The sequence below is a fragment of the Nomascus leucogenys genome, chromosome 1a, assembly GCF_006542625.1.
Source record: "Nomascus leucogenys isolate Asia chromosome 1a, Asia_NLE_v1, whole genome shotgun sequence".
Taxonomy (NCBI): domain Eukaryota; kingdom Metazoa; phylum Chordata; class Mammalia; order Primates; family Hylobatidae; genus Nomascus; species Nomascus leucogenys.
This window is the reverse complement of record NC_044381.1, coordinates 25,404,088-25,429,426: the sequence shown is the minus strand read 5'-3', so window position 1 is coordinate 25,429,426 and position 25,339 is coordinate 25,404,088. Positions and strand designations below refer to the sequence as shown.

Sequence of the window (25,339 nt, the reverse complement as noted above, 5' to 3'; positions counted from 1 at the left end):
AAATTCATTTTCATTTTAAAAAGAAAGACAGTACCTTTATTTTCTCTCCACCTCAAAGCCATTTCTCTGACACAACCTTTTTTGTGATTAAAAACTCCCACAAATCAGTGCCGCCTCTTGGTATCTGATGAGTAACCAATTTGCCCAGGCTTCTGACTGTCTAGTATGTATAGTTTTTCACTTTGGATTTTGTAAGAAATAAAAGCTGTGATTCTGGTAGTTCCTTAGAAAGTTAAACATGGAGTTTCCATATGACCCAGCAATTCCAAGATAATTTAAAACAGATGTTCACGCAAAAACTTGCACACCAATGTTCATAACAATATTATTATTATTATTATTTTTCTGACATGGAGTTTCACTGTTGTTACCCAGGCTGGAGTGCAATGGCGCAATCTCGGCTCACCACAGCATCTGCCTCCCAGGTTCAAGCGATTCTCCTGCCTCAGCCTCCTTAGTAGCTGGGATTACAGGCATGTGCCACCATGCCCAGGTAATTTTGTATTTTTAGTAGAGATGGGGTTTCTCCATGTTGGTCAGGCTGGCCTCGAACTACTGACCTCAGGGGATCTGCCCACCTTGGCCTCCCAAAGTGCTGGGATTATAGGTGTGAACCACCACGGCCAGCCTAACAGTATTATTCATAATAGCCAAAAAGCAGAAGCAACTCAAATATCTATCAACTGATGCAACTGATGACTGGATAAGCCAAATATGGTATATCCATATAATATTATTCAGCCATAAAAAGGAGTGCAGTTCTGATACATGCTACAACATGGATGAACCTTGAAAACACTATGTTAAGTGAAAGAAGCCAATCACAAAAGACTATATATTGTATGATTTTGTTTATATGAAATTTCCAAAATAAGCAAATCCATAGACAGAAAGTAGATTAGTGGTTTCCAGGTGATGCCAGGGGTCAGAATCAGTAGTGACTGCTAACAGATATGGGGTTTCCGTTTGGCATGATGGAAATGTTCTGGAATTAGATAGCAGTATTGTCTGTGCAACATTGTGAATGCATTAGAAACCACTGAATTGTATGCTTTAAAATGGTTATAGTGATGAATTTTATTTGAGTTTTTAAAACTGTAATTTTTGAGATGGTGAAAGATAAATATGATATCAGAATATTCCTCTGCTATATTCCTGGGGAATATAAAATTCTGGGTGCATGCAAGTGGGATCTTCTGAATGCCCTAGGATCTCAAACTCTTCAAACATAGAATTTCCTATGCAGTCTACAATCCATAAAGCTGTGGGTTGCAGGTTTCCCAGACCCCTTGCAATAACCTTCCATGCCCACCGGGAATCTGCATCCTACAGTGTGGAGCCCTGGCTCTGGAATGACTATGTCAGTAAGCTGATCGTTTCCCCCTGGACATAAGGTGTGTGTTGTGTGCCCATATGGTGCTGTTGTTTGGGTTTAAAATATATAAAAAATGTGAAACAATTGCGCCAATTCATTTTCATCCCTATGAATCCATCCAGCACAATTTCATCTTCTCAGTCACAATGCCAAGCACCCATCATTCACTTAAATAGGCAAATAACCAGGACAACTGCTGAAACCATGGAATCCTCTTATTTTACTGGTTAGAGGTGAGCTGCCAAAGGTACTGGGTTTCAAATACAGTAACAGCCAACTTGTTTGTGGTCAAATTTCCAGTGACGTCAACCTTCAGAAACTTCAACGTCTGTGAACTCAGGGGGAAGCGGGGAAGAAGCAGGAAGCCCAGAGCCTCCTGGAAACACTGGCCAAAAAGCCCATGCATCCCTCCTTGGAAGCCAAGCAAATCTGACACATAGGAAATACTGGCTTTCCTGGCTTCCCCAAGAAACCTTCAGCTTTGCCCTGGAGGTTTCCATCAGCGAGCAGGAGGTGAAGAGCAGAAGCCTCAGAAAGCAGGTTAGAAGAGGAAGAGGGTGCTGGGTTGGCAAGAAGTGACAGCCCCATATTGTACGGGAACATGTTTTGTATCATGTGCACAAGATAAAGAACAGCTAAAGCTGTTTTAAAAGTATAGCCGGGGAATATGGGGGGTAAAAGGCCCCAAACGCTACAATTGCCCCGGATAGCTCCACTGATAGAGCAGAGAGCAGTAAAAAACCATCAGTGAGAAGAGCATAATATCCTATAAAAGGCCAAGCCAAGCCCTACACATATTGATAGCTCTTAATGATATCACTGCACCATACCAAGGTACAAAAGGGGCTGATGTTTATAATCATGACCATGACTCATCAAGAAAAGGTTAAATACTCTCCAGTATACTCTGTTTACTAAGGCAGGGAAGTGCGTGATACATTTTAGAAAGATTTCCCTCCAAAAAAAATATTAAAATTTTAAAGATTCAGCACTTAAAGGGTTAATCCTCGGTTATCTGAATATTCACGTACATTCCTCATTTTACAACAATACTAGTAAATGAGGCATTGCCTTTTTTTATAGTCATTAGTATCAAATTATTGGCACCATTCAGTTTTAAGGAGAGGGACAGGAGAGCAAACTATACAATACAACATAAAAATACAGTTCTGATACAAATATATGAGATCAGTTCCTCTTAACAAGTGGTCATAAGAAATGAATGAACATTTTACACACAAGGAAATACAACTAGTAAATCATCACATGGAAAAGTGCTCAGCCTTGCTAGCAATTAATGAAATAAAACAACTCTTCAAGAACAACTATACATACCTATTAAACTAGCGAAAATAAATAAAAATGGCAAAACCCAATACTGGCAGAGCTATTGGTAAACAGAAATGCTTATACACTGCTGGTGGCATCATAAATTGTCGAGGGGATTCAAGCATTCAGAGGGGGTGGGGAGGCTAAACTAGATGACCTTTAAGGTCCTTCCAACCCAAAGATTGGATCTTTCTAGAAAGCAATCTGGCAATATAAAACAAGAGCTATAAAATACTTCATGCTCTTTGACCTTGTAATCCCTCTTTGGAGATATTCCTAAGGGAATAATCCAAAAGAAGGAGCAGTTTTGTTTTTTTTTTTTTTTTACAGACATTCATAGCAGCACTATTTATAAGAGTGAAAAATTAGATATAACTCAAATATCTAATAACAGGGTGAAGTGTGGTTAACCATGTTACATGGATGTAAAGACATTTAAACTGGTGAGAGTAGAATCTGTGTTGACAAGAGGAGACAAGTGTTAGGCGGAGAAGTAAAACAAAAGAGAATGTACACAATGATCATAGCTATGTAAAAATATGTGTGTATTCATTGAGAAAGCTGGGAACTAATTTAGAGGGATATTTTGTGGTTAGGGGGTTCCTTTATTCCTGCAAAGTTGTTCAAGTGCATTAATAAAAATTTAAAAACACATTTCTTGAAACTATATAAAAAGAGCAAAATTTCTTCTGGTCAAGATTCTATCAATAGGACGTGAATCAACCAACTTTAGAAATAATTTTCTGAATCTTCTTGATATTGAATCATCTTAACCTTGTAAGGACTTTTAGACAATGTAAGCTATCATTTCCTACTTTGGGTTCAATGATAAATTCTATTTATTCCAAATAATATCATATCCAAAGAGTTCACGAGTTAAATTATATTTCAGATTAAGCTGAAGTACCTTCGGTCATAGTGATATGTAACTTTCTTTTTTTAGTTCATCTACTCACATCTGAGTACAAATGAATGTTAAAGACTTTATAAGATCTGTGTATTTATCAGTGTAAATGAAAAACCAGCAATAAAGAATTATTCTTTCATTAAAAATGACTCTTTAACAAACAGTCAAAGCTCGGTGCAAGTTTCAATCATACAAAATCAAATGGTTGAAATTGATAGTAAAAGATCCCACATCATATTAACCCCTGTGGTTATTAACAGATACATACAGGTACTTCTGAAGAGGAATCCCGTTTTCCCATCTTTCTTTTCCTAGACTTACCAAATCCTGTCTCAACTACATAGAGTAATAGAAAAACTCTAATGCTTAGGAGACATAAAATAACTTTTCCCATAAAAGTCAAGCCAGAAATTGGCTTCAACTAACCATGGAGACCTGGGCGAACAGAGCACACATTTGTATGTTGTGCTAGAGTGAGCACACAAAGCCCGAAGAAAGAAGACGGACAGAAGGCACCATGCCATCTTCCAGGTGACAAGGGGAGAATTTCACAGTTCGGTCATCAACAGTCTTTTCATCATTTTCTCTCTCTCCAGTTCCTGCCGGAGTGTCTCTGCACTAAAAAAAAGTATGTGACAAAATAGTGAGACGATCCCTCAAAAATTGCAGAAGCAGACAGCTTAAGTATCATCTCCCAGATTCTTTGCTGATCTCAGTGTTGGACTTTCTTTTTTAGGCTCCTTGAGGACTTCCTACATTTGCTAGCATTACAGTGATCTGAAATTGGCTACTTATTGGTCTCTCAGTCCCACCATGCTGAGAGTTCCTGACTGACTATATGTCATTCATCTCTAAACCTCCAGAGCCTCGCACAGTATCTGGTGCATGGCAGCCGCTCGATAAAGTCTTTTTTTTTTTTTTTTTTTTTTTTTTTTTTGAGATGGAATCTCATTCTGTCACCCAGGCTGGAGTACAGTGGCACGATCTTGGCTCACTGCAACCTCCACCTCCCAGGTTCAAGCGATTCTTCTGTCTCAGCCTCCAGCATAGCTGGGATTACAGGCACGTGCCACCAGGCCAAGCTAATTTTTTGTATTTTAGTAGAGACGGGGTTTCACCGTGTTGCCCAGGCTGGTCTCGAACTCCTGAGCTCAGGCAATCCACCTGCCTTGGCCTCCCAAAGTGCTAGGATTACAGGCGTGAGCCACCACGCCTGGCCCTCAGTAAAGTCTTTCGAATGAAATGTCCAGGGGCTAGATTTATTTAAATCATGCCTTAAATTGGTTTCATATGCATTTTCTCCCAGGCTTTCATTTGATGAATATCTGAGGGAATGTTGTAACAAATAATTAATTATATTTTAATGAATAAAATTGAATGAAGTAAAATTGGCTGTTTTGAGAAGTTGCCTCTGACTTTTTGGACCTCAGGTCCAGTTGCATATCTATGTAACGTGCCTCCACTGTTTAAACACACACACGCACACACACACACACAGAGTAAATACACATCTTTTCATTGTTTTTAGTTAGAGATGGGGCCTTGCTATGTTGCCCAAGCTGGACTTGAACTCTTGAACCCCTGGCCTCAACTGATCCTCCCATCTCTACCTCCTGAGTAGCTGGGATGACAGGCATGAGCCACCACACCTGGCAAAATACACATCTTTAAAGGCACTAACCAAGTTTAATAATTTCATTCAGGGTAGAAAACAAAGTTTCTACTGGAGCCAACAAGACCCTACGCAGTCTGGCCTTAACCCACAACTTCATAGGCCTCCTCTATTACCATTCACTCTGCTCTGGCCATGCCGGCCCCTTAAACTTCCTTAACCATGTCAGGCACAAGCTTCCTCAGGAGCCTTAGCACTGGCTGGTTCCTCTGCGCAGTACTCCTCCCAGGTATCTGCAGCTTTCTCTATAACCCCTTTCAGGGCTCTGCTTAAATGCCACCTCATTGAGGCCATCCCATAATACCTTATTGCTGTTCACAGTTTCATGTTCCTCCCTATCCCTTGTCAATATCTCTCTCTCACACACACACACACACACACACACACACTCATTTGTTGTCTATCTCCTCTAACAGCCTACCCTTGTAAACATTTCTTTTCTTTTTTTTTTTTTTTGAGACAAAGTCTCACTCTGTTGCCCAGGCTGGAGTGCAGTGGTGCAATCTCGGCTCACTGAAACCTCTGCCTACTGGGTTCAAGCAATTCTCTGCCTCAGCCTCCCGAGTAGCTGGAATTACAGGTGTGTACCACCATGCCTGGCTAATTTTAGTAGAGATGGGGTTTCACCACGTTAGCCAGGCTGGTCTTGAACTCCTGACCTCAAGGGATCCTCCCTTGTGCTGGGATTACAGGTGTGAGCCACCGCACCTGGCCCCTTTATAGACATTTCAGTAAATACTTACAGAATAAATGAAAGAATGTAGGAAAAGGCTGTAGGTGTCACAAACACAATGAACCTAGAGTCTCCCTAGTTTCCCCGTCACCAGAATTATCTGTTGGTACCTGCTGACCTGACTTACCTGGCTGCCAGAGAAACAGGTTTCCGGGTGGTGTAAATGGTCTGCACTGTGGAGACGGTCTCTGTCAAAGGCCTCAGGGTCGCTGCTGGGATCAGCGGGGAAGTCGGGCCAGGACAGCACTGTAATTTACTGTCTCTGAAGTCTGCCTGGAGAAGAAACAGGAAAGAGGAGATCAATCTCAATTTGGGTTCCATTTTCACACTGTCAGTTGCTCCCTAAGCCTTACTCTACAGTTCCTGTTCTTTTTCACTACCAGCTAAAATCGACTGTCATTTTAAGTGATTTTACTTTGTGCCAGACACCATGCTAAGTACTTGACACATACTAACTCTTGACAACCCTTTAAGGTAGCGATCGTATTTCCTCACATCTTAGGCACCATCAGTTGTAAGATGCACCATTTTTGCATTTGCCACACAGAAAGAAACATGTAGCCATTTAAACTTTGTCATGACGACTATCAAACTTTGTCATGCCCAGTAGTAAATATTCTGATATCAGGAAATGTTAAAAGGTGAAAAAAAATGTATATTTTAAAACTGATTTTATGGGGAAAAGTGAGGCTCAGAGAGGTTAAGTAATCTGCCCAAGGTCACACAGTAAGTGTTAAGAACAGTATTCAGAACCAGGGCTAGCTGACGCCATAACTGGGGTTTTTCATTACTGTAGCAGTGGTTCCCAAAGTATGGGCCCTAGACTAGCAGCATCAGCATTATCTTAAAACTGGGTAAAAATGCAAATTCTCAGGCCTCACCCAAGACCACTAGGACCCAAGAATGCCTGGGGATGAAGTCCAACAATATGTATTTCAACAAGACCTCCAGATGGTTCTTCTGGAGGAATTACTATAAAGCTTCAGAACTACTGGTCTAGAGTATACTGTCTCATTTGGAGAGGATAATATATTCTTGTCATTTTCATTATATAGCAAACTATGCTCATTACTTCTATATAGAAAGCTTAGAAAACATAAAAGTAGATAAGGCCGGGTGTGGTGGCTCACACCTGTAATCCCAACACTTTGGGAGGTCGAGGTGGGTGGATCACCTGAGGTCAAGAGTTCAAGACCAGCCTGGCCAACATGGCAAAACCCCATCTCTACTAAAAATACAAAAAATCAGCTGGGCGTGGTGGTGCACGCCTGTAATCCCAGCTACTCAGCAGGCTGAGGCAGGAGAATCGCTTGAACCTGGGGGCGGAGTTTGCAGTGAGCCGAGGTTGCACCACTGCACTCCAGCCTGGGCAACAGAGTGAGGCTCTGTTTAAAAAAAGTAGATCAATGAAGAAATTCCATAATTCCTTACTGTTGTCATCAGTATATTTCCTCATAGGTTCTCTCTCTCTTCCTCTCTCTCTTTCTTTCTTCCGACAGAGTCTCACTCTGTTGCCCAGGCTGGAGTGCAGTGGCACAATGAGAGCTCGCTGCAGCCTCAACCTCCTGGGCTCAGGTGATCCTTCTGCCTAAGCTTCTCAAGTAGCTGTCACTACAGGTGGGTGCCATGCCTGGATAATTTTTTTAATCTTTCGTGGAAACAGAGTCTCACTATGTTGCCCAGGCTGGTCTCAAATTCCTGGTCTCAAGTGATCCTCCCACTTTGGCCTCCCAAAGTGCTGGGATTATAGGTGTGAGCCACCATGCTTGGCCATCATAGTATTTTTTCAATGCATAGTTTTTGTTTGTTTTATATTTTTGATAATACCAGCTATATATTTTATAACTAGATTTCTCATGCTAGTTCTTGGCCCTGAACTTGGAGAAATTTATTACATGACTTTCTAAAGAAGACACTCTGATCATCAAATGAGCAGTATCTTTTTTTTTTTTTTTTGAGTTGGAGTTTTGCTTTGTTGCCCAGGCTGGAGGCCACAATTTCGGCTCACTGCAACCTCTGCCTCCCGGGTTCAAGCGATTCTCCTGCCTCAGCCTACTGAATAGCTGGAGATACAGGTGCCCACCACCGCGCCTGGCTAATTTTTGTATTACTAAGTGTAAGTGTTAAGAACAGTATTCAGAACCTGGGCTAGCTGACACCATAACTGGTTTTTTTTTTTTTTTTTTTTTTTTTTTAGTAGAGATGGGGTTTCACCATGTTGGCCAGGCTGGTCTCGAACTCCTGATCTCAGGTAATCCACCTGCCTTGGCCTCCCAAAGTGCTGGGATTACAGGCATGAGCCACTGCACCTGGCCTTTGATGCCATTTTTTATTCTTTCTGAAAAAAGAGGCAAGTTTGCACTGATGGTGCAAAGGCAATAGTGAGTAAATGGGCCAGGGCCTTGGCATGAATTGAGGTAGTGGCACCAAACTGTATTAGTAGTCATTGTGTTCTTCATTGCCATATACTTCAAGTAAAAAAAAAAAAAAGCCAGCTTCACTAAAGAATGACCTTGAAACAGCAGTAAAAATTACTTATATTATTAAATCTCAACCCTAAGTATCTGTCTTTTTTATATTTGTTGAATGAGAAAATGAATGAGTGAATGAATGAACAAGCTTCCACTGGAACAAAGTAGGTAACAGCAGGACAGAGCCAGGTTAGAAAGAAGCATGTGGAGCAGAAATCTGGCCAGAGCCAGGCAGGGGTCCCCACCCTAGATGGACCAACATACTCGGCTGAGTATCAGCAGAGACGCAGTTAATAGGCCTGAATACAAAGTAGAAACTGGTTTCAGGATCAAGCAAGAGCCCATCTATTGAAACCCAGCTCCATCAATGCTAGATCAACTGCCAGACTAACTTTGTGCAGAGCTTCCCAGCACTGCTAAACAACCCCTGTCACTGTGGCCAGGATAGGTCTGGAGGCCTGTGGAGAGGCCAAACCTGCAGAAAGTTCAAGTGTCATGATCTTGGCAGGAAGGAGATGAGAACACTACACACAGGGGTGAGAAAATTGAGACGCTGAAGCCCATGAGCTTGGCTTCTGTTACCATCCACCTGTCACTGCCTCCCTAGTCATTGTTTCCAGTCTAGTCCACTCTCTTGAGTTACAGACTTGGATTTCCAACTGCCCATTCATTGTGTCCACCCGGATGTTTCAAAGGCATTGCTAATCCATCATGGCCAAAGGCAAACTCACCTCTACCAAACAAGTCTTTTTCCAAGTTTCCTTATCTCAGTGAATGGACCCACTGTCCATCCACACTCTGCAAATCAGAAATCTGGGAACAATTTCTGACCCTCTCTCTGCCTCATCTAATCCTGAATCTTACCAGCCTCCTAAATATCTTCCCTATCTGTGCGCTTCTCTCCACCTCTACCAGCAAAACCACCGTGGGTCAAGCTCTCTGCTCTCTCTCCCTTAAGCCACTGTCCTGCATTTCCAGGCTACTGTCCTGAATCCACTCTGCCTGGATGCCACTGTCCTTCCAAGTGCATCTGCCCTGTCACTGCCCTGCTCAAAGTCCCTCAGAGATTTCCCATTGCTCTTAGGATGGAGACCAGAATCCCTACTGTGGCCTACAAGGCCAACAGGGTTGTACCCCTCCAGTTTTATCACCACCTACATCCCCTTCCTCCTCTCTCACCCAGCCCCGCTTGCTTTCCACATCCCAGTCCCACTGGCCTGTTTTTCAGTCCCTTGAATGTGTGATGACCCCGCCTGCCCCGGGGGTCTGGCTCATGCTGTTCCCTCTGCCTGCTCCAGCTGTCTTCGAGCCACTCTTGCTCAGTTCTTAAAAGTCCCAGCATGGTTTCTGCCATTGGCTTCCTGCTCCATCTTGGCCCCCAGCTTTCGGGAAGGGCTTCCCTGAGTGTCTCACAGCACTGCCAACCAAGGCTGGGCAGAAGGCCAGAGTGCCCCACTACAGCCAACCAAGGGAGGTGGAGCCGGAGCTTCCAGCTGGGGAGCTGTGTCCAGCAAGACTGCAGGGAGCCAGGATGAGTGTCAGGGAAAGAGCATCTAACATCCTGGCAGAGCCCCGGGTCTCTGCCCTCTCATTCTTAAAAGGCAGATGCTGGAAGCAGCTCATGACCCTAGAAATGGACTGTTCAAGGAACCTGTTTTTCCCTCCGCCTGCCCTGCTGGACACCTTCCCACCTCTGCTCATCCTCTGAAACTTGAATCAGCCACTGCTCTCTCCCTCCCTATGTGGCTGAAGCCGTGTTGGGTAGTGGCCATCGTCCATCTCATAAGACTGCACTTAGAGCTACCCTTAGCCACCCACAGCCCACCTCACAGATCCTCCAGATGGCACAAAAACCCTTCGGAAGGAGCTTCAGGGATCATAGAAATTGCAAGCTCTGGTTCCCGGGAGGAGGATAGAGCGAGAGGAAGGAGGAATGGACCCCAGATTCCTCACTTCCGCTCCATCTAATTGTTCATTATACAGTGAGCTTCTGCAGAAGCTTTCATTTAAAGAACGAATTGGGCCCTGAAAAGAAGCATGAACATTATCAAACTCTCTCATTTTGCAAATGAGGAAACTACAGCACTTCAACATTTGGCAGAATTTTTTTAAAAATCAAGACAGGGTCTCACTCTGCTGCCCAGGCTGGACTCCAGTGGTACAGTCACAGATCACTGCAGCGTCAGCCTCCTGGGCTCCAGAGATCCTCCCGCCTCAGCCTCCTGGGTAGCTGGGACTACAGGCGGCTAATTTATTATTATTATTATTTTGTAGGGACAGGGTCTCTCTATGTTGCCCAGGCTGATCTTGAACTCCTGGTCTCAAGCGATCCTCTCACCTCGGCCTCCTAAAGTGCTGGGATTACAGGCATGAGCCACTGTGCCTAGCCTTAGCAAAATAAATAAGCTGCCCAGTGACACCCAGAGAGGTGGTGACAAGAAGTCTGTTGTCAGGACGACTTGTTCTCATGCATCACACCACCCTGCCTCTCCAGCCTTGAGAAACAACCATCATAACTGACAGGTGTGGGATGTTTTGTGGTTAGTAAAACACTTTCAAATTCTTGGTCCCTTTTGATCCTTGCCCAACAGGATATGACGAGGATATTCTTACTACTACTTTCACCTTAAGTAAGAAGAGGGGGCAGGCACGGTGGCTCATGCCTGTAATCCCAGCACATTGGGAGGCCAAGGTAGGAGGATCACTTGAGCCCAGGAGTTCGAGACCAGCCTAGGCAACATAGTGAGACCTCATCTCTAAAAGCAAAAAAGAAAAAGCTGCTGGTGGTCAGGGTAGTAAAGTGACCTACCTAAGACCACACCATTATCAAGATCCAACCCAAAAGAATTGAAAACAGGTGTTCAAACAGATACATGTACACACATATGCATAGCAGCACTATTCACAATAGCCAAAAGGTGAAAACAAACCCAAAACCCCCAATAAATGAGTGGATAAACAAACTGCAGTATATAGATACAATGGAATAATAGTGCATCATAAAAAGAAATGAGGCTGGGCACGGTGGCTCACACCTGTAATCCCAACACTTTGGGAGGCCGAGGCAGGTAGATCACCTGAGGTCAGGAGTTTGAGACCAGCCTGGCGAATGTGATGAAATCCCACCTCTACTAAAAATACAAAAATTAGCCAGGCATGGTGGCAAGCAGCTGTAATCCCAGCTACTCAGGAGGCCGATGCAGGAGAAACTCTTGAACCCAGGAGGCGGAGGTTGCAGTGAGCCAAGATCGTGCCACTGCACTCCAGCCTTGGCAACAGAACAGATCTCAATCCGTCTCAAAAACAAACAAACGAACAAAAAAAGAAATGAACTATTGATACATGTGTGGATGAACCTCAAATACATTATGCTAAGTGAAAGAGGACAGTCACAAAAGGTCACATACGATACGATTCCATTTATATGAAATATCCAGACTAGGTAAATCCATAGACACAGATGCAGACTGGTGGTTGCCAGCAGGTAGGAACAAAGGGAAAATGAGGAGGAACTGCTTAATGGGTGTGAGGTTTTTGGAGGATGCAATAAAAATGTATTGGAACTGATAGAAGTGGTCACTGCACAACACTGTGAATGTACTGTCACTGAATTGTCACTTTAAAATGGTTAATTTTATGTCAATGTCACATCAATAAAATAGGGGCAGACTGCAAATCCAAGCTTCTTCCCAACCTCACAGAGTTCAACGGTGATCAAAAGAAGTGGCTGACCTTGCTGCCTGGCATCCCGCAGAAAAGCACACCACATGGGAACAGGGTTTAAAATGCACATCTGTTTTCTGGATCTACTTACAGTAAACTGTGGCCCTGTGGTGAATGCATCAGGAAACGGGTTCATTGTGTCAACCGGGAATGTTTTTATCTTCAAAAGAGAGAAAGACAAGGGGGTTACCTTCAGATTAGAAAACAAAGTTTTGCAATCTTTGGCAGAGCACCTTTAAAATGGAACTGAAGGATTAAGGGGTGCCCCCGCAGAGCCTTCATCACTTGTGTAAGGGCACATACAAAGGGTCCCTCAGGAGTGTGAGCTGGTGGTTGTATCTGTGCCCGGAGTTGGACTGCAAGGCGGGACTCAGTAGGGATGACAGCCTGGAGTCTCATGTTCTGAGAGCGCACCCACACTTGCCTCGCCCTGGAGCTGCCTTCAGCGGGATCTGCTTGGCCTTCCAGGCCTGACTCATAAAAAGCCACAATCAAGGTGGATAATGAGGGAGTCAGAGCTGCCTGAGGTGGCTTCCGATGACTTCTCCATAGCTGTGGGAATGGCCTAGAGGCTGCTGAGAGGTCACATCCTGGGACACGGTATCTCACAGTGGGCAGGGTACAAGGAGGCTGGGCTAATTAAGCTAGAAAGTATTCCCTGTCTAATCACTTCAGTTACTGGACTCCCTGTATGCTTTGGCCAGTAGAGGGAGACCTCAGGGAAACCCGTGGAAGCATGGGAGAATCCTGGCGCCACGGCCTTTGGGAACAGACGGCTTGATGCACAAAGATGCCCAGTGCTGGGAGTACCTGTAGTACCGAGCTAGTCTGAAAGAGGCCAGATGAACAGCTGATCAGGTAGTAGTGGCGAAAAAGACTCTTGACTTCCACGTCTTCCTCTTTGGTTATTTTGTCTTTGGCCTCCTGGAGGCCTTGGGAAATGGGAGGGCTTATTTTTTCAAGCTGGCCTAGGGTATGTCATCAGGCGCAGGAACCAGATGACTCTGACACCAGCTTTGTGTACAATTCCTGGGGGACAGAAACTGCACACCTGCTGGTGAATGCATACCATACCACCTGCCAGCAGAGGGCTGCAGGCAAGACACCAAGGCCACCACTGCCCAGGGGCAGCCGGCTTTGTGTGTCTCGAGGTCTTGCCTGTGGACACTGGGATAGCTACTCGATGCTCTTCAGTGGCTCCAATGGGAGGGTGAGGCAGGGATGAGTAAGAACACATTAGCTCAGACCCAAATCAGCCAAGCTTTCCCGAATGGGTAAAGCAGGTCTCCCCCATGTGGGGATGACAATATCCTTGCCATGTGTACTGAAATGTCCAGCCCAAGCCTGCTCCCCTTCCCCCAAATTTCTCTGGTCTCTTTACACATCTAAAAATTGCCAGAATAGGCCTGAAATTGACTTTTTGACTCAGGTGAGAGAAGGACTCTTGGGGTGAAGTCTTGGGGTACATTCTCCTCTTGTTGCCTATTGGGTCAGCATGGTGCTCTGAGACCAATATCATAGCGGAAAGTAACAGACAGATAAGACTCTCAGATCATCCTGAAGTAGAGAGGGAAAGTGGTTTATTTATTTATTTATTTATTTTTTGAGACGGAGTCTCACTCTGTCGCCCAGGCTGGAGTGCAGCGGCGCAATCTCAGCTCACTGCAACCTCCGCCCCCCAGGTTCAAGTGATTCTCTTGCCTCAGCCTTCTGAGTAGCTGGGATTACAGGCACGTGCCACGATGCCCAGCTAACTTTTGTATTTTTAATAGAGATGGGGTTTTACATGTTGGCCAGGCTGGACTCAAACTCCGGACCTCAGGTGATCTGCCTGCCTCAGCCTCCCAAAGTGCTGGGATTACAGGCGTGAGCCACTGCGCCCTGCCAGAAAGTGGTTTGTTATTGCTATTAAAGAAAGGTGAAAGTTAGCAACCTCAAAGAATTATTTTATACCTGCTGTCAATTAGAAAAATATATTTCAACAATTACACCCTGTGTTGCTAAGGCTGTGGAGAAAAGCAAAGTCACTCTCTTCTGATGGCATTATCCATTAGCACAACCACTTTAGAAAGGGGGCAAAAGCCAAAGTCACCATATTTAATCCAGTAGGGTCTAGCCTAAGAAAATAAAATTCCTGATGCAAAAAGCTATACGTGTTCTCCCGAATAATGACAAACTGGGAACAAAGCGTACGTCCTGCAGTAAAGAATGTGTTAGGTAAATGGTAGATCATTCACGTGATGAAATACAAACAGTCATATAATGTGGTAACAAGAACAAGATAGAAACAACATAGCAGCATTAAGTGAAAAGAGAAAAACAGGACAGAATATGGTTACTATGATTTAACTATGTAAAATTATGAATGATATGAATAAATAGAAGGAAATATGTAAAAATGACAAAAAATCATGCTAAATTGGGATGACAGGTAATTTTGTTCACATTGTCAGGTAGCACTCCTATTATATCATTAGCTTGATAAATAGCAGAAGAAAAGTTTAAAGAAGTTTTATTTTCAATAGAAATGCAACTTAAGAGTCCATCTGGTGAGTACCAAAGCATATATTTCTCTCTGGGGAAAGCACCTATGCTCATCGAAATTCTAAGAAAACAAACTTCTTGATTCTTGAGACCTAGAGGAGAAGGGGGCTTCATAGCTGCGTGTTCCAATCTGACCAGAGCCAGCTGGACTCCAAATCCTCCATCCATCTGGAGTGAGGGCACCTGTCGATGGGCTCTGCCCAAGATCTGGGGCTTCTGCACGCCCACCCAGGCTTCCACCTCACCTGGTGGCTCCTGCCCACCTCACCTCTCCTGGCCAGGCCCCTCTCCCTGCCAGGGTACCTACCAGCCTCGTTTTGATTGGAGGGTACATGCAAACTCCAGTGGTCTCTTCCTTCATGGGGAGAGAGAGTGGAGGAGAACAGCGAGAGTGGGCACAGTGGGGGTTGCTGGCGGGCTCTGCCTGCTCACGAGGAGAGGAGAGAAGGGGAGGAGGAGGTGGCAAGAGAGGGGGAGGAGGAAGAGGAGATAGGGGAAGGGAAAGGAGAGAAAGACAGCACAGTGCAAGACAGATCTGGCAACTCCAGACTGTTCTCAAGCCAGCCTCACCCACAGCCTACTTCCAGGCTCTGGCCAACTGGCTTCTGGTCCCACCCTCCACCCTCTCTCTCAGTCTTCTTTTCTCCTTTCTGTCTTTCATCTGTTGTCTCCGTCATCTGAGCAGATGAGACACACCAAGACCCCATTCCCAGGCCTGGTAGGTAGAGGCTATCTCCTGTGCCAACTGCACAGGACAGGTAGTGGCTTCTCAGCACGCAGTTGAGGGTTCTGAAGCATTGCCCAGGCCAAGTCAGAAAGATAGCCAGGATGATTTAGTGATGTGAGCCATGGAGGAAACGAGGAGCGGCCACATGCTTGAAGCATTTGCCTTCCATGCTCAGTGCCCTCCTGCACTCTGCTGAACAAGGGCACATATGTAAGTGAGTGGATATCAACAGAGGGCACCAGGAAAGAAATATATCATGGGGAGAAACATATCGTTTAATTTCTCTTTTGTTGTTTTTTGAGACTCGCTCTGTCACCCAGGCTGGAGTGCAGTCACGTGATCATAGCTCATGGCAGCCTTAAAATCCTGGGCCCAAGAGATCCTCCTGCCTCAGCCTCCAGGGTAGCTGGGACTACAGACATGTGCCATCATGCCTGGCTAATATTTTAATTTTTCTTTTTTATAGAGGCAAGGTCTCCCCATGTTGCCCAGGCAGGTCTTGAACTCCCGGCCTCAAGAGATTCCCCACCTCCTCGGCCTCCCAAAGTACTGGGATTACAGGCATGATTCATTGTGCCCAGCTGCAACATATAGTTTAGGATTTCATATGTCTTGGCTCTTTGTCATCTGTGTTCAGAAAACGAACTGACCCTGACCCATGACGAGATGCATGGGCCCAGCCGTGGCATCTCATTTGACACTGGGACACCCTAGTGTCAAACGAGCTACTTAGCTGGAAAATACCAAACACTGTGAAAAAAGTGCCACATCCTTTGGGATACGCAGGGTTCTCCACCTTATCCTTGAATAGCACCATGCGCCCAGCAGAGGTCCAACGGCTTGTACTGGTGAAGATGAGGTTGGAGGACAGAGGATGCTTGATGTTAGGAGAGGGAACCACGGACAGGGTTATTTTGGGTCTCAGGGAGGGACCATTTGCTCCAGAGAACAAATATACATGTCTTTCAGCTCAAGAGAGTTTCCTTAAATAGTTGATATCATCCTGCTGTGAAGAATAAAACACAGCCCCTGGGTAAGTTTCATAGAAAAATGATCAAGAAAATTGCCAGCCTCTTTTCCATCTCCAAAGTGATCTATCTCTGTCCTCTTTACAATTGTGCAGTCCTGGACAATTTCCAAAGGGCTTTTTACAACTATTATCTCACAATGGTCTTCGCCATGGCCTGTTTTACTATTCAAATTTGGGAGATGTAGAAATTGCATTTGCAAAGTCTAAATCCGTGGTTCATTTTGTCGACTGTCTCAACATCTGTTGTCTCCCCACTACCCTCAGGAACAGTTCCCACTACTGCCCCAGGGCATCCATACTCCAACCAGAAACAACTACATCAGGGGCCCCAGGCCACTGGGTCTTCTCTGATGACAGCAGGCACGCAATGGGTATTTTTTGAAGAAAATAAAAACTGGCACAAATGACCAAGAAACATGGCCACACTGCCTAGAAGCCAAAATGTGCCCTGTCCACCAGGGTCCCAACTGAAGAGCATAAAGAGCGCCTTAAGGGATTGCCCAGCATTTGACTTTCATGGTAAAGAAGTGTTGATCCATTGCACAAGCCTTTCTGACCTTTCTAAATATGCATCTGATTGGATTGAAACAAAAGAACATCCTGGGGCTCCCACGCTCTGGACTGTTGGTAAGTGAGAAGGAAATAAGATAACACAAGGAATCAAATGCTACTTTGAAATACCACTTAATTTTTTTCTCCTAGTATATCCTTTCTTCCTTGGGCCTTTTCTGCAGGCAAGCAGCTACATTCTTTTGTACATGCTTGGCTTTTGAGTTCAAAATCTGACTCTTAGGGAAACAGAAAGATTCTCGGCATAGATAAGTGATGATGAAAATGTGTAAGGCTTCTTCATCATCCAGATAGGAAAAGAGATGGCTAGTTTGACCACTGGAGAGAAAAGTCAGAGGGAAAGGGAGGAGGAGTAGACTTCAGTGAGTACTGAGCAAAGGGGCCCTGTGCAACTTTCTCCATACACTGAGGCTGGGAAGCAGGGATTGAAGAGCACCAAGAACCAGCCCTGCCAACCCCCTCAGGTAGAGCTGAGGAGATGGCAGGCCCCAGGACAGGATGGCCTCCAAACAGAATGTTGTCCAATAGGTAGACAGTCACACATCCTGGCAGGACAGTGATCTCCACCCACCCAAAACAGCCACGAAAGAGCCAAAGAGAGGCCTAGATGTATCAGTGAACAGATGATGGCATGGACTAAATAGATTTCTCTCCACCTCCCTGTGCCCTAGGGAACACAGCTAAAATCACAGAAGGGCACCCTAATTTGATTTGAGATTCAGCTTCAGCCCCGCTGGTATAATTAAGTTCAAAATAAAAGTAAGTTATTGCACCAGATGGAAACTCCCTTCTAACACCCAACGCAGGGCCTGTTCCAATGCCCTACACAGCCTTCCTCTGGCCAGGGCCCTGTCCTTCCTGACACATGAACTTTTGACTAACATGTCATGGCCCAGAAGGGATCTGGGTGCTAATTGGCTCTGCTTTGCAGATGGGTGAGTGGTTCAGGAAGCATGGGGATCAGAGAGGGAAGAGCCCCAACGAGAAAGAGTCAAGAACACAGAAAGCATAGGTGTTCATGGTCTGTGTTACCTGGGGAGGGAAGCTAGCATGGTAGACTTGGAGTAGTGTGCAAGACTCCGCATTCTAGGGTCAACATCACTAACGCATCAATGTACCCTCCCCCAACTCCCCTCACTCAATCAACGCCAATGCCCCCAAGCACCTGCTCACATTCACACCCTAAAGAAAATACCAACTGGAGAGCAGGTGCTGTCTTGACTCACTTGCCTCCTTCCCTTCTCACTCACGTATTCCACCTCTTGCAACCCAGGCAGAAACTCAGATCTGATTACGAACTCTGATACAGAATCGGAAATGGAAAGACGTGAAGCTGCAAAAGTTCTAAGGCTTAAGATTGCTAAATTGAGCTACCTAATAAAAGAGTTGGGGATTAGAGCAGAAAAGGTTTGGGAAAAGGAGGGGGAAGAAAGCTACAAAAGCGAAGTTGGAAAGAGTGTTTCTTTGTGGAGAGTTTGAGAATGAAAGTCCCTGGAGTCAAGCAGGAATGTAAGAGAATAAAAGAAAAGGCAAAAAGAGATCAAGATGTGTTACAGGAGGTGTTAATTTAATATTCTTTAATGAGTTTTTGAGAGATGCCTGTTCCAGATTGAACCTTTTTATTACTCTGGGCCCTTTGGACTGTGCTTCTTTGAAAACCACTCTACACAGAGACCGGCCACAAGTATCAAGAGTGATAAAAGTGATAAGGCTTATGCTAGTTCTTTTTTTTTAAAAAAAATTTTTTTGGAGACGGAGTTTCACCCTTGTTGCCCAGGCTGGAGTGCAATGGCGCAATCTCGGCTCACTGCAACATCTGCCTCCTGGGGTCAAGTGATTCTCCTGCCTCAGCCTCCCAAGTAGCTGGGATTACAGATGTGTGCCACCATGCCCAACAGATTTTTGTATTATTAGTAGAGATAGGGTTTCACCATGTTGACCAGGCTGGTCTTGAACTCCTGACCTCAGGTGATCCACCCGCCTTGGCCTCCCAGAGTGCTGGGATTACAGGAATAATACCACCGTGCCCAGCATTTTTTTTTTTTTTTTTTTTGAGATGGACTCTCACTTTGTTGCCCAGGCTGGAGTGCAGTGGCACGACCTTGGCTCACTACAACCTCCACCTCCCAGGTTCAAGCAATGCTCCTGCCTCAGCCTCCTGTGTAGCTGGGATTACAGGCACATACTACCACGCTCGGCTAGGGATACGCTAGTTCTGACAGTGTCTTGGTGGAACATTGCTGAATGAAGGCAAGATCTCCGGTTCCCTGTCGGTCCAGCACTGGGCCTAGGGACCAGGATAGTGGTGGGGCCTCAGGAGTCTCAGCCAGTAGGAGGCAGGGGGCTAGAGATAGGCTATAAGCTTGGGAAATGACTGCATGGCAAAAGTATTCGCCAAGGAGGGGTAATTCACCACCTGTGTGATGAGTAGCACTGGCGAAGTTCTGACATTCATGCCTGTAAAGGGCTATTTCCTCTTCAGCGGGAAATGCTGATGGGAAGGCCCAGAGAGAGCAGCCACAGGCAAAGGGCGCAGGGCCGGCGGCAAAATAACCATAGGTCATCCAGGCTGAGTCTCTTAGACCAAGGTACCTGAGCACCTCCCCTCCTCATGCTCCACTCAGCAACTCTGAGGACCAAACCTGGGCTGACAGCTTGGAGATGGTCCCAGGGCTGTCCCACAGCCCAGGCTGAGACCAGGGCATCTGACCCGCTTTGAGGGAAGGGACTGGCTAACAGGGAAAGAAACAGACACATCCTGGATTGGGCCATCTGCCACTGGAATGGCAGCCCAGAGTCTAGGTTCTAGAACTGGCTTTGATACACACGTGCTATGTGACTTGGGACAAGTGTGTGCCCCTGTCTGGGCCTTGGTTTTCCCATCTATATGTGAAGGACTGGATGGGATGGTCCCAAGGCATTGTTCCAGCTGATAGGCTGAGGCCAGTTAGTTGAGAAAGCCCTGGTCACAAGTCAGGCACGGGGTTACCCTTGCCTCCCTCTACTTGCGGCTCCTTCCTGCCATGGATAAGGAAGCCCCTCTGTAGCCCTCATCCACAGCGTCCAGGACACTGACTTGCGGAGGCAGGCCCGGTGCCCTGAGATAGAGACCTCTCCATCACCCTACCAACAGGTGGGAGGGCTGCTGCTTGCATTTCTGATGCTGGGGGAAGGAGATGGAGAGAAGAGGACCAAAGGGAGAAGCAGACTGCTGGAGTCCCCTCTTCCCCTCTAGGACCCTTTGGCGCTCATGGAAACAGGATTCTGGAACAAAGTAAGGTCAAGGCCCATGGTACCAAGGAAAGCCCAAAATGGAGGAAGCTCTTGCCAAAAAGCTAGATGCCCAGGATACCTTCTCCCTGAGGCCTGTGTACATGCACTCATGCCTCAAAGGATGCTTTATCCTGAGGACACACATTCACTGCAAACTTCAGCTGTGAAGTGGTGGCTGTGTCTCAGTGCAGTGCAAGGACCTCAGTTGTCCCACGCCTGGGCAGTGAAACAGGCCCATATCCATTTCATAGCTAAGTTGGAGGTACCCTGAGATGTGAGCAGCGTGTCTTGGGGAGAGATAATGAGCTTCCTGTTACTGAAGGGGTGCAAGCCGAGGCTGGACAGTCATTTGGCAGGCATCGCCCCTTAGATCATGGCATCTCCGATTCCCTACCAGATGCTGCTTCCTTTCTAATCTCAGCCTGTTTGGTTCAAACAAAGAAAAGACCATTTAAATCTATAAGTAATTAAATCTACAAGCTGGACCTGCAACACAATGGTCTCTAAGGGAATCTCATCACTCTTGTTAAAGCCACCATGTATTTTTTTTGGAAATTGACCCTAATTCTCAGACCCACCAGGCCCTTTACTTGTCCCCTGAAAAGGGTTTCTCACCTGCAGGAGTCCCACAAGGGCTGCCATCCCTAAGGGGAGACCTGTATGCAGAGGATGGAAGATGGCGGGAGATGCGAGGGGCCTGGAAAGCTGGGGTGTGGCCTTGAGCCAGTGCTTCAGACCAGATGGATCGTCGGAAGCAACAGCAAGAGATTCCCCACGGGTGGGCATGCAGGGCGCAGTCCAGGAAGCCAAGAAGCCGAGACCAAAACACCGAGGAGCCCTATAACACTCGAAGTGCAGCAGACAGGCATGGGCAGGACCCCCACAACTACCCTCGGAGCAAAGGGAGCACCCCTTCCTCCCTCAAGGGCTCTAGAGGTGGAGGGACCCACAGTGCTTGACCCCTGGATGAAAGCTGATCCCTGAGCCTCCAGGACAAGAGGAAGGCTCCTCGACAGCAATGCCCACCTCTGTCCATCCGTCCCACTGCCAAGATGTTTCTATGGTCTGTGGCTTTTCTGGTTTTAGCAAAATAGGAAGTTTACCAGAGGAGTGGCTTCTGTGAAATCCATCAGAAGATCACCCGGCTCCAGAGTAAAGGCACCTCCTCGGTCAGAGGGGCTCTAGGGAGACAGACAAAAACACCCCTGGTTAGAGACAGCACTGCATCGATGATAAAGTTCACCAGAAAAGACAGACAGAGGTTCCCAGCCTCTCCTCTACACTGATCTCATTAGCATGACAATCCCCTTGTATTTCCCTAGCCAAGTAGTGTACAAAATGTTGAGACTGAACCCCAATTTTTTCATAGGTAGAAGTAGGCATGGTGTGGGGAGCTGTCCCTTTCAGAGCTGCAGGCAGCTTTTCTTAAGTGCTTTTAGTGCTCTTCGACTGGTCTTTTGGGGGAAAAAAACACTTGAAGGAGTCCTCTGAATGTATAAAGAGAGAACAAAGACTTTGTCCCAGATTAAGAGGATCAAATCCAGGGTCCTCCAGGAGCTAAACTGATCTGCACACTAAGAGCTATGGTCTTCATGGCAGGTGATGGCACGTGGATTATGCTGCTTGCTTTTGGAAAACATTTTGTCCTCCTGCTCTGGGGTCTTAGCTGCATGGATGGCCTCGAGGTCTTTTAAGGGAGAAAAAAGAAGCCCCATCAACGTGGTCCAAGCAAGGCCCCAAGGAGAGAGATGGCCAGGAGAGGGAGCCCCGTGGCCTTTGGTAGGATGCCACTCGCATCCCCTCCACGCCACCCCAACCCCCTTCTGTTTTGTAAATGTTTCTTTCAGCCTGGTTTTAACCACAGTGTGGGATATGTGATAGGAGCCTGGGTCCACACCTGAGACAAAGTTGTACAGGGGGCTCCACGCAGTGAAGGATAATCCAGGCTGAGATGCCAAGAGGTGATTTATAGAGAAGCAGAGAACCTCGGTCTTGGCCAGTCGCTGGCTGAGCACTCCAGCCAGGTTTCTGTGCAGAACACTAAGCAGAGATATTTCCGGAGACACTCAGGGGAGGGACCAGGTGAAAGACTGGCCTTGGTAATGCAGGAGGTGGCCCTGGACCATTATTCTTTAGCTGTCACCAGGAATTGTGATCCCTGAAGCTGCAAAAGCCTCAGGCATCCAGTTTGCATGAGCACTTTAACCTCCACTGAACCTGACGCCAGCCAGGGCAAGATAGCAGATCTTATTCCCATTTTTAAGAGGAAGAAACTGAGGCTTGAAGAAATAAAGGTTTTGGAAGTGAGTGCTGTGGCTTATGAATGGAAGAGCTGGGAACAGCCTCTGAAGCTCCGGTCTTGCCTTCAGGGCACCTGCCTCATGCACGCACCTTTTCTCTGTGTAGTTGCATGAACCACTGCAACCTCTGACTTGTATCCACTTGGATAGCAATAGGTTCAACTGTATTTGGACCAATTGCCAAAGAGTGATCGCAGCTAGAGGTCTCTCAAAGAAAATCAAGAGACATATCTTGTGTAAAGCCTTTGTCATGGCCCATTCACAACTCAGGCAATTTCCTGAAATTTCAAACCAGCAAATGGAATAATATTTCCTATTTTCAAACTGCTAACACCGGCTATATGACATAAGGAAAGGGATGGGGACACTTCTATGTTTTTGCTCCTCCAAACTGTTCACTATGCTGGGGGGGCATCATTTCTCTCTTTCTATCTTTACAGTGGACTAATAGCTTATTATAAAGATGAGATTCTAAATGAAAATTGCCCTCAAAAATCTCTTACATTGCAATTAAAGTACAATGAACCTGATTTTATATTTCACTCATTCTCTCGCAAATGGTTGGCTTGTATTTTGGGGTCAAGTTGTATAAAAACATGTTCTGGTTGTTGCTGTTGTTTTATGAGTACACACAATTGATTATGCAAAATTTAAATACATGCACCAGATGCTACTCAGTAAATTGATACTGAATTCCCAGCAAGTGTGGCTGCTCGCCAGGGCTTTCCACCCCCCAGTACCTTGGCCCCGGGGGACAGCGGGCCTTTGCCTTCTGACTTGTGAGGTGAGCTGACATTCTGGACCTTGGGGGACGGCAGCGGCACGGAGACTTGTGTGGCGGCAGTTGTGGTGTTTGTGGTTGTAGCTGTGGTCACTCCCACTGCCTCGGCCAGGTCTGGAGGGAGGTCGTCTTCATCACTGCGGTTACTAAAAGCACATGAAGCTCTGCTCATTACAATAATAAACAGGCTGTGAGGAGTGGACGGAGGATGGGCAGGGGTGGGAAGACCAGGGATGGGGATTGGGGGTTCCCAAACAGATGTCTACCAGATGTCCCGCTTGCAGGATCCAATACTCTGACTTTTTTGCCAAAACAAATTGGGGTGAATTTTCTGTCATTTGCCAGGGTGTTGTTTTGTTTTGGTGGTAAAATATACACAATATAATATTTATCATTTTAACTGCTTATAAATATACAATTCAGTGGCATTAAATGCATTCACAATACTGTGCAACCATCGCCACTATCTGTCCCCAAAACTTTTTCATCAGTGACAACAGAAAGTCTGTATTGATATTGAACGATAACTCCCCAAGCCCATCCCTGCAGCCTCTGGTAACATCAATTCCACTTTCTGTCCCAATAAATTTGCCTATTCTAGGAACATCACATAAGTGGAATCACACACTCTATGTTCCTCTGTGTCTGGCTTATTTCAGTCACCATAATATTTTTAAGGTCCATCCACATTGTAGTATATATCAAAATTTCATTTCTTTTTATGATATAAAAATTCCGTTATATGGATATACCACATTCTGTTTATCCATTGATCTGTTAATGGACACTTGGCTTATTCCCACTCTTTTGGCTATGATAAATCATGCTGCCATGAACATGGGTGTACAAACATCTGTTTGACTCTCTGCTTTAAGGGTGGTGCCGGGGACTCCAGGCACACTGTCCCTAAGGATCTGCCGTGTAGAGCTTCTGGAGCCACCCTTGCATAGGGGTTGTGATTTAGAATGATGGCTGAGCTCAAGAGTGTAGATACAAGACCCATGACAGGTAGGCACCAGTGCAGCCTGTGCAGATCACTGGTAAGGCCTCAGCCCAGCACAGAGCCATGTGGGCTGTGAGACACAGCTGCAGTGTGGATGAGATTGACTGAGGGGTCCCTGAGAGGTTTTAGATTATTCTGTGTGTGGAGAAGCCTCAAGGGAAGGACTTAGGATTCATTACTAAAAAGGGGGAAAGGTGAGAATTGAATAAATACGTGGAAAAATTAATAATACACCAAGTATTTGGATCCACACAGATGACATAGGTCAGATGGGTTACACGTTCATTCACCCACTTAATTTTCACACCGACCCTATTACCATCTCCATTTTTCAGAGAATCAGATATTTAGCAGCTGATTGTGAAATTATTTGTTCAAGGTCGCATAGCTAGTTAAGTGGAGGAGCAGGGTTAAAATTTCTTTTTACCTCATTTAAAAAATTATCACCTCAATAGCATAGTTATTATTATTTAGTTTTATATAAAAGGCCATTTAAAAACCATAGCTCATTTTTCACAGAAGGGAGTCAACTGATACTGTCTAAAATTGAAAAAGACTCCAAATTCATAATGGTTTTTATCTTTTGTCTTAGTTTAGATCTTATGGCCAAGAAGCATATCTAAAATTCAGCAAGTCTTCCAATTTTACCTGTTTCTACGGTAAATTCATGATAAAGTCACAAAACAACAGTTTAATATGTAAAATTTTACATACAGAATGATTTTTTGCTTTGAAGTTGTTTCTATTTTAACAATATATAAGCATAGAAACTCATCTAATGTAACAGTCATCAACTATGAACCCTGGTTATTTTTGATTCTGGGAAATTGGCTACTTTTCTTTTCTGTCTTGCCTATTTACTTTTTTTTCCTTTCTTTAAATATTTTAATTAACTTTTAAA

General features: G+C 45.4%; 1 protein-coding gene across 5 annotated transcripts in view; it reads right to left on the bottom strand.

The window, feature by feature from the left end:
* Nucleotides 1-1,572: 1,572 nt before the first annotated feature.
* EPB41L4B (erythrocyte membrane protein band 4.1 like 4B) overlaps nt 1,573-25,339 on the bottom strand; it is a 148,476-nt gene continuing 124,709 nt past the window's right edge. For 2 of the 5 annotated variants that reach the window (XM_030823749.1, XM_030823649.1), the window contains 6 exons: nt 23,395-23,581; nt 21,458-21,535; nt 15,062-15,178; nt 12,302-12,370; nt 6,144-6,289; nt 1,573-4,229 (listed from right to left, as the gene is read on the bottom strand). In XM_030823749.1, the coding sequence (XP_030679609.1) occupies nt 4,160-4,229; nt 6,144-6,289; nt 12,302-12,370; nt 15,062-15,178; nt 21,458-21,535; nt 23,395-23,581 (667 nt within the window). In that variant the 3' untranslated portion in view covers nt 1,573-4,159. The remainder of the gene's footprint in view (nt 4,230-6,143; nt 6,290-12,301; nt 12,371-15,061; nt 15,179-21,457; nt 21,536-23,394; nt 23,582-25,339) is intronic. The other 3 variants (XM_003260336.4, XM_030823665.1, XM_030823873.1) reach the window with 2 other exon arrangements.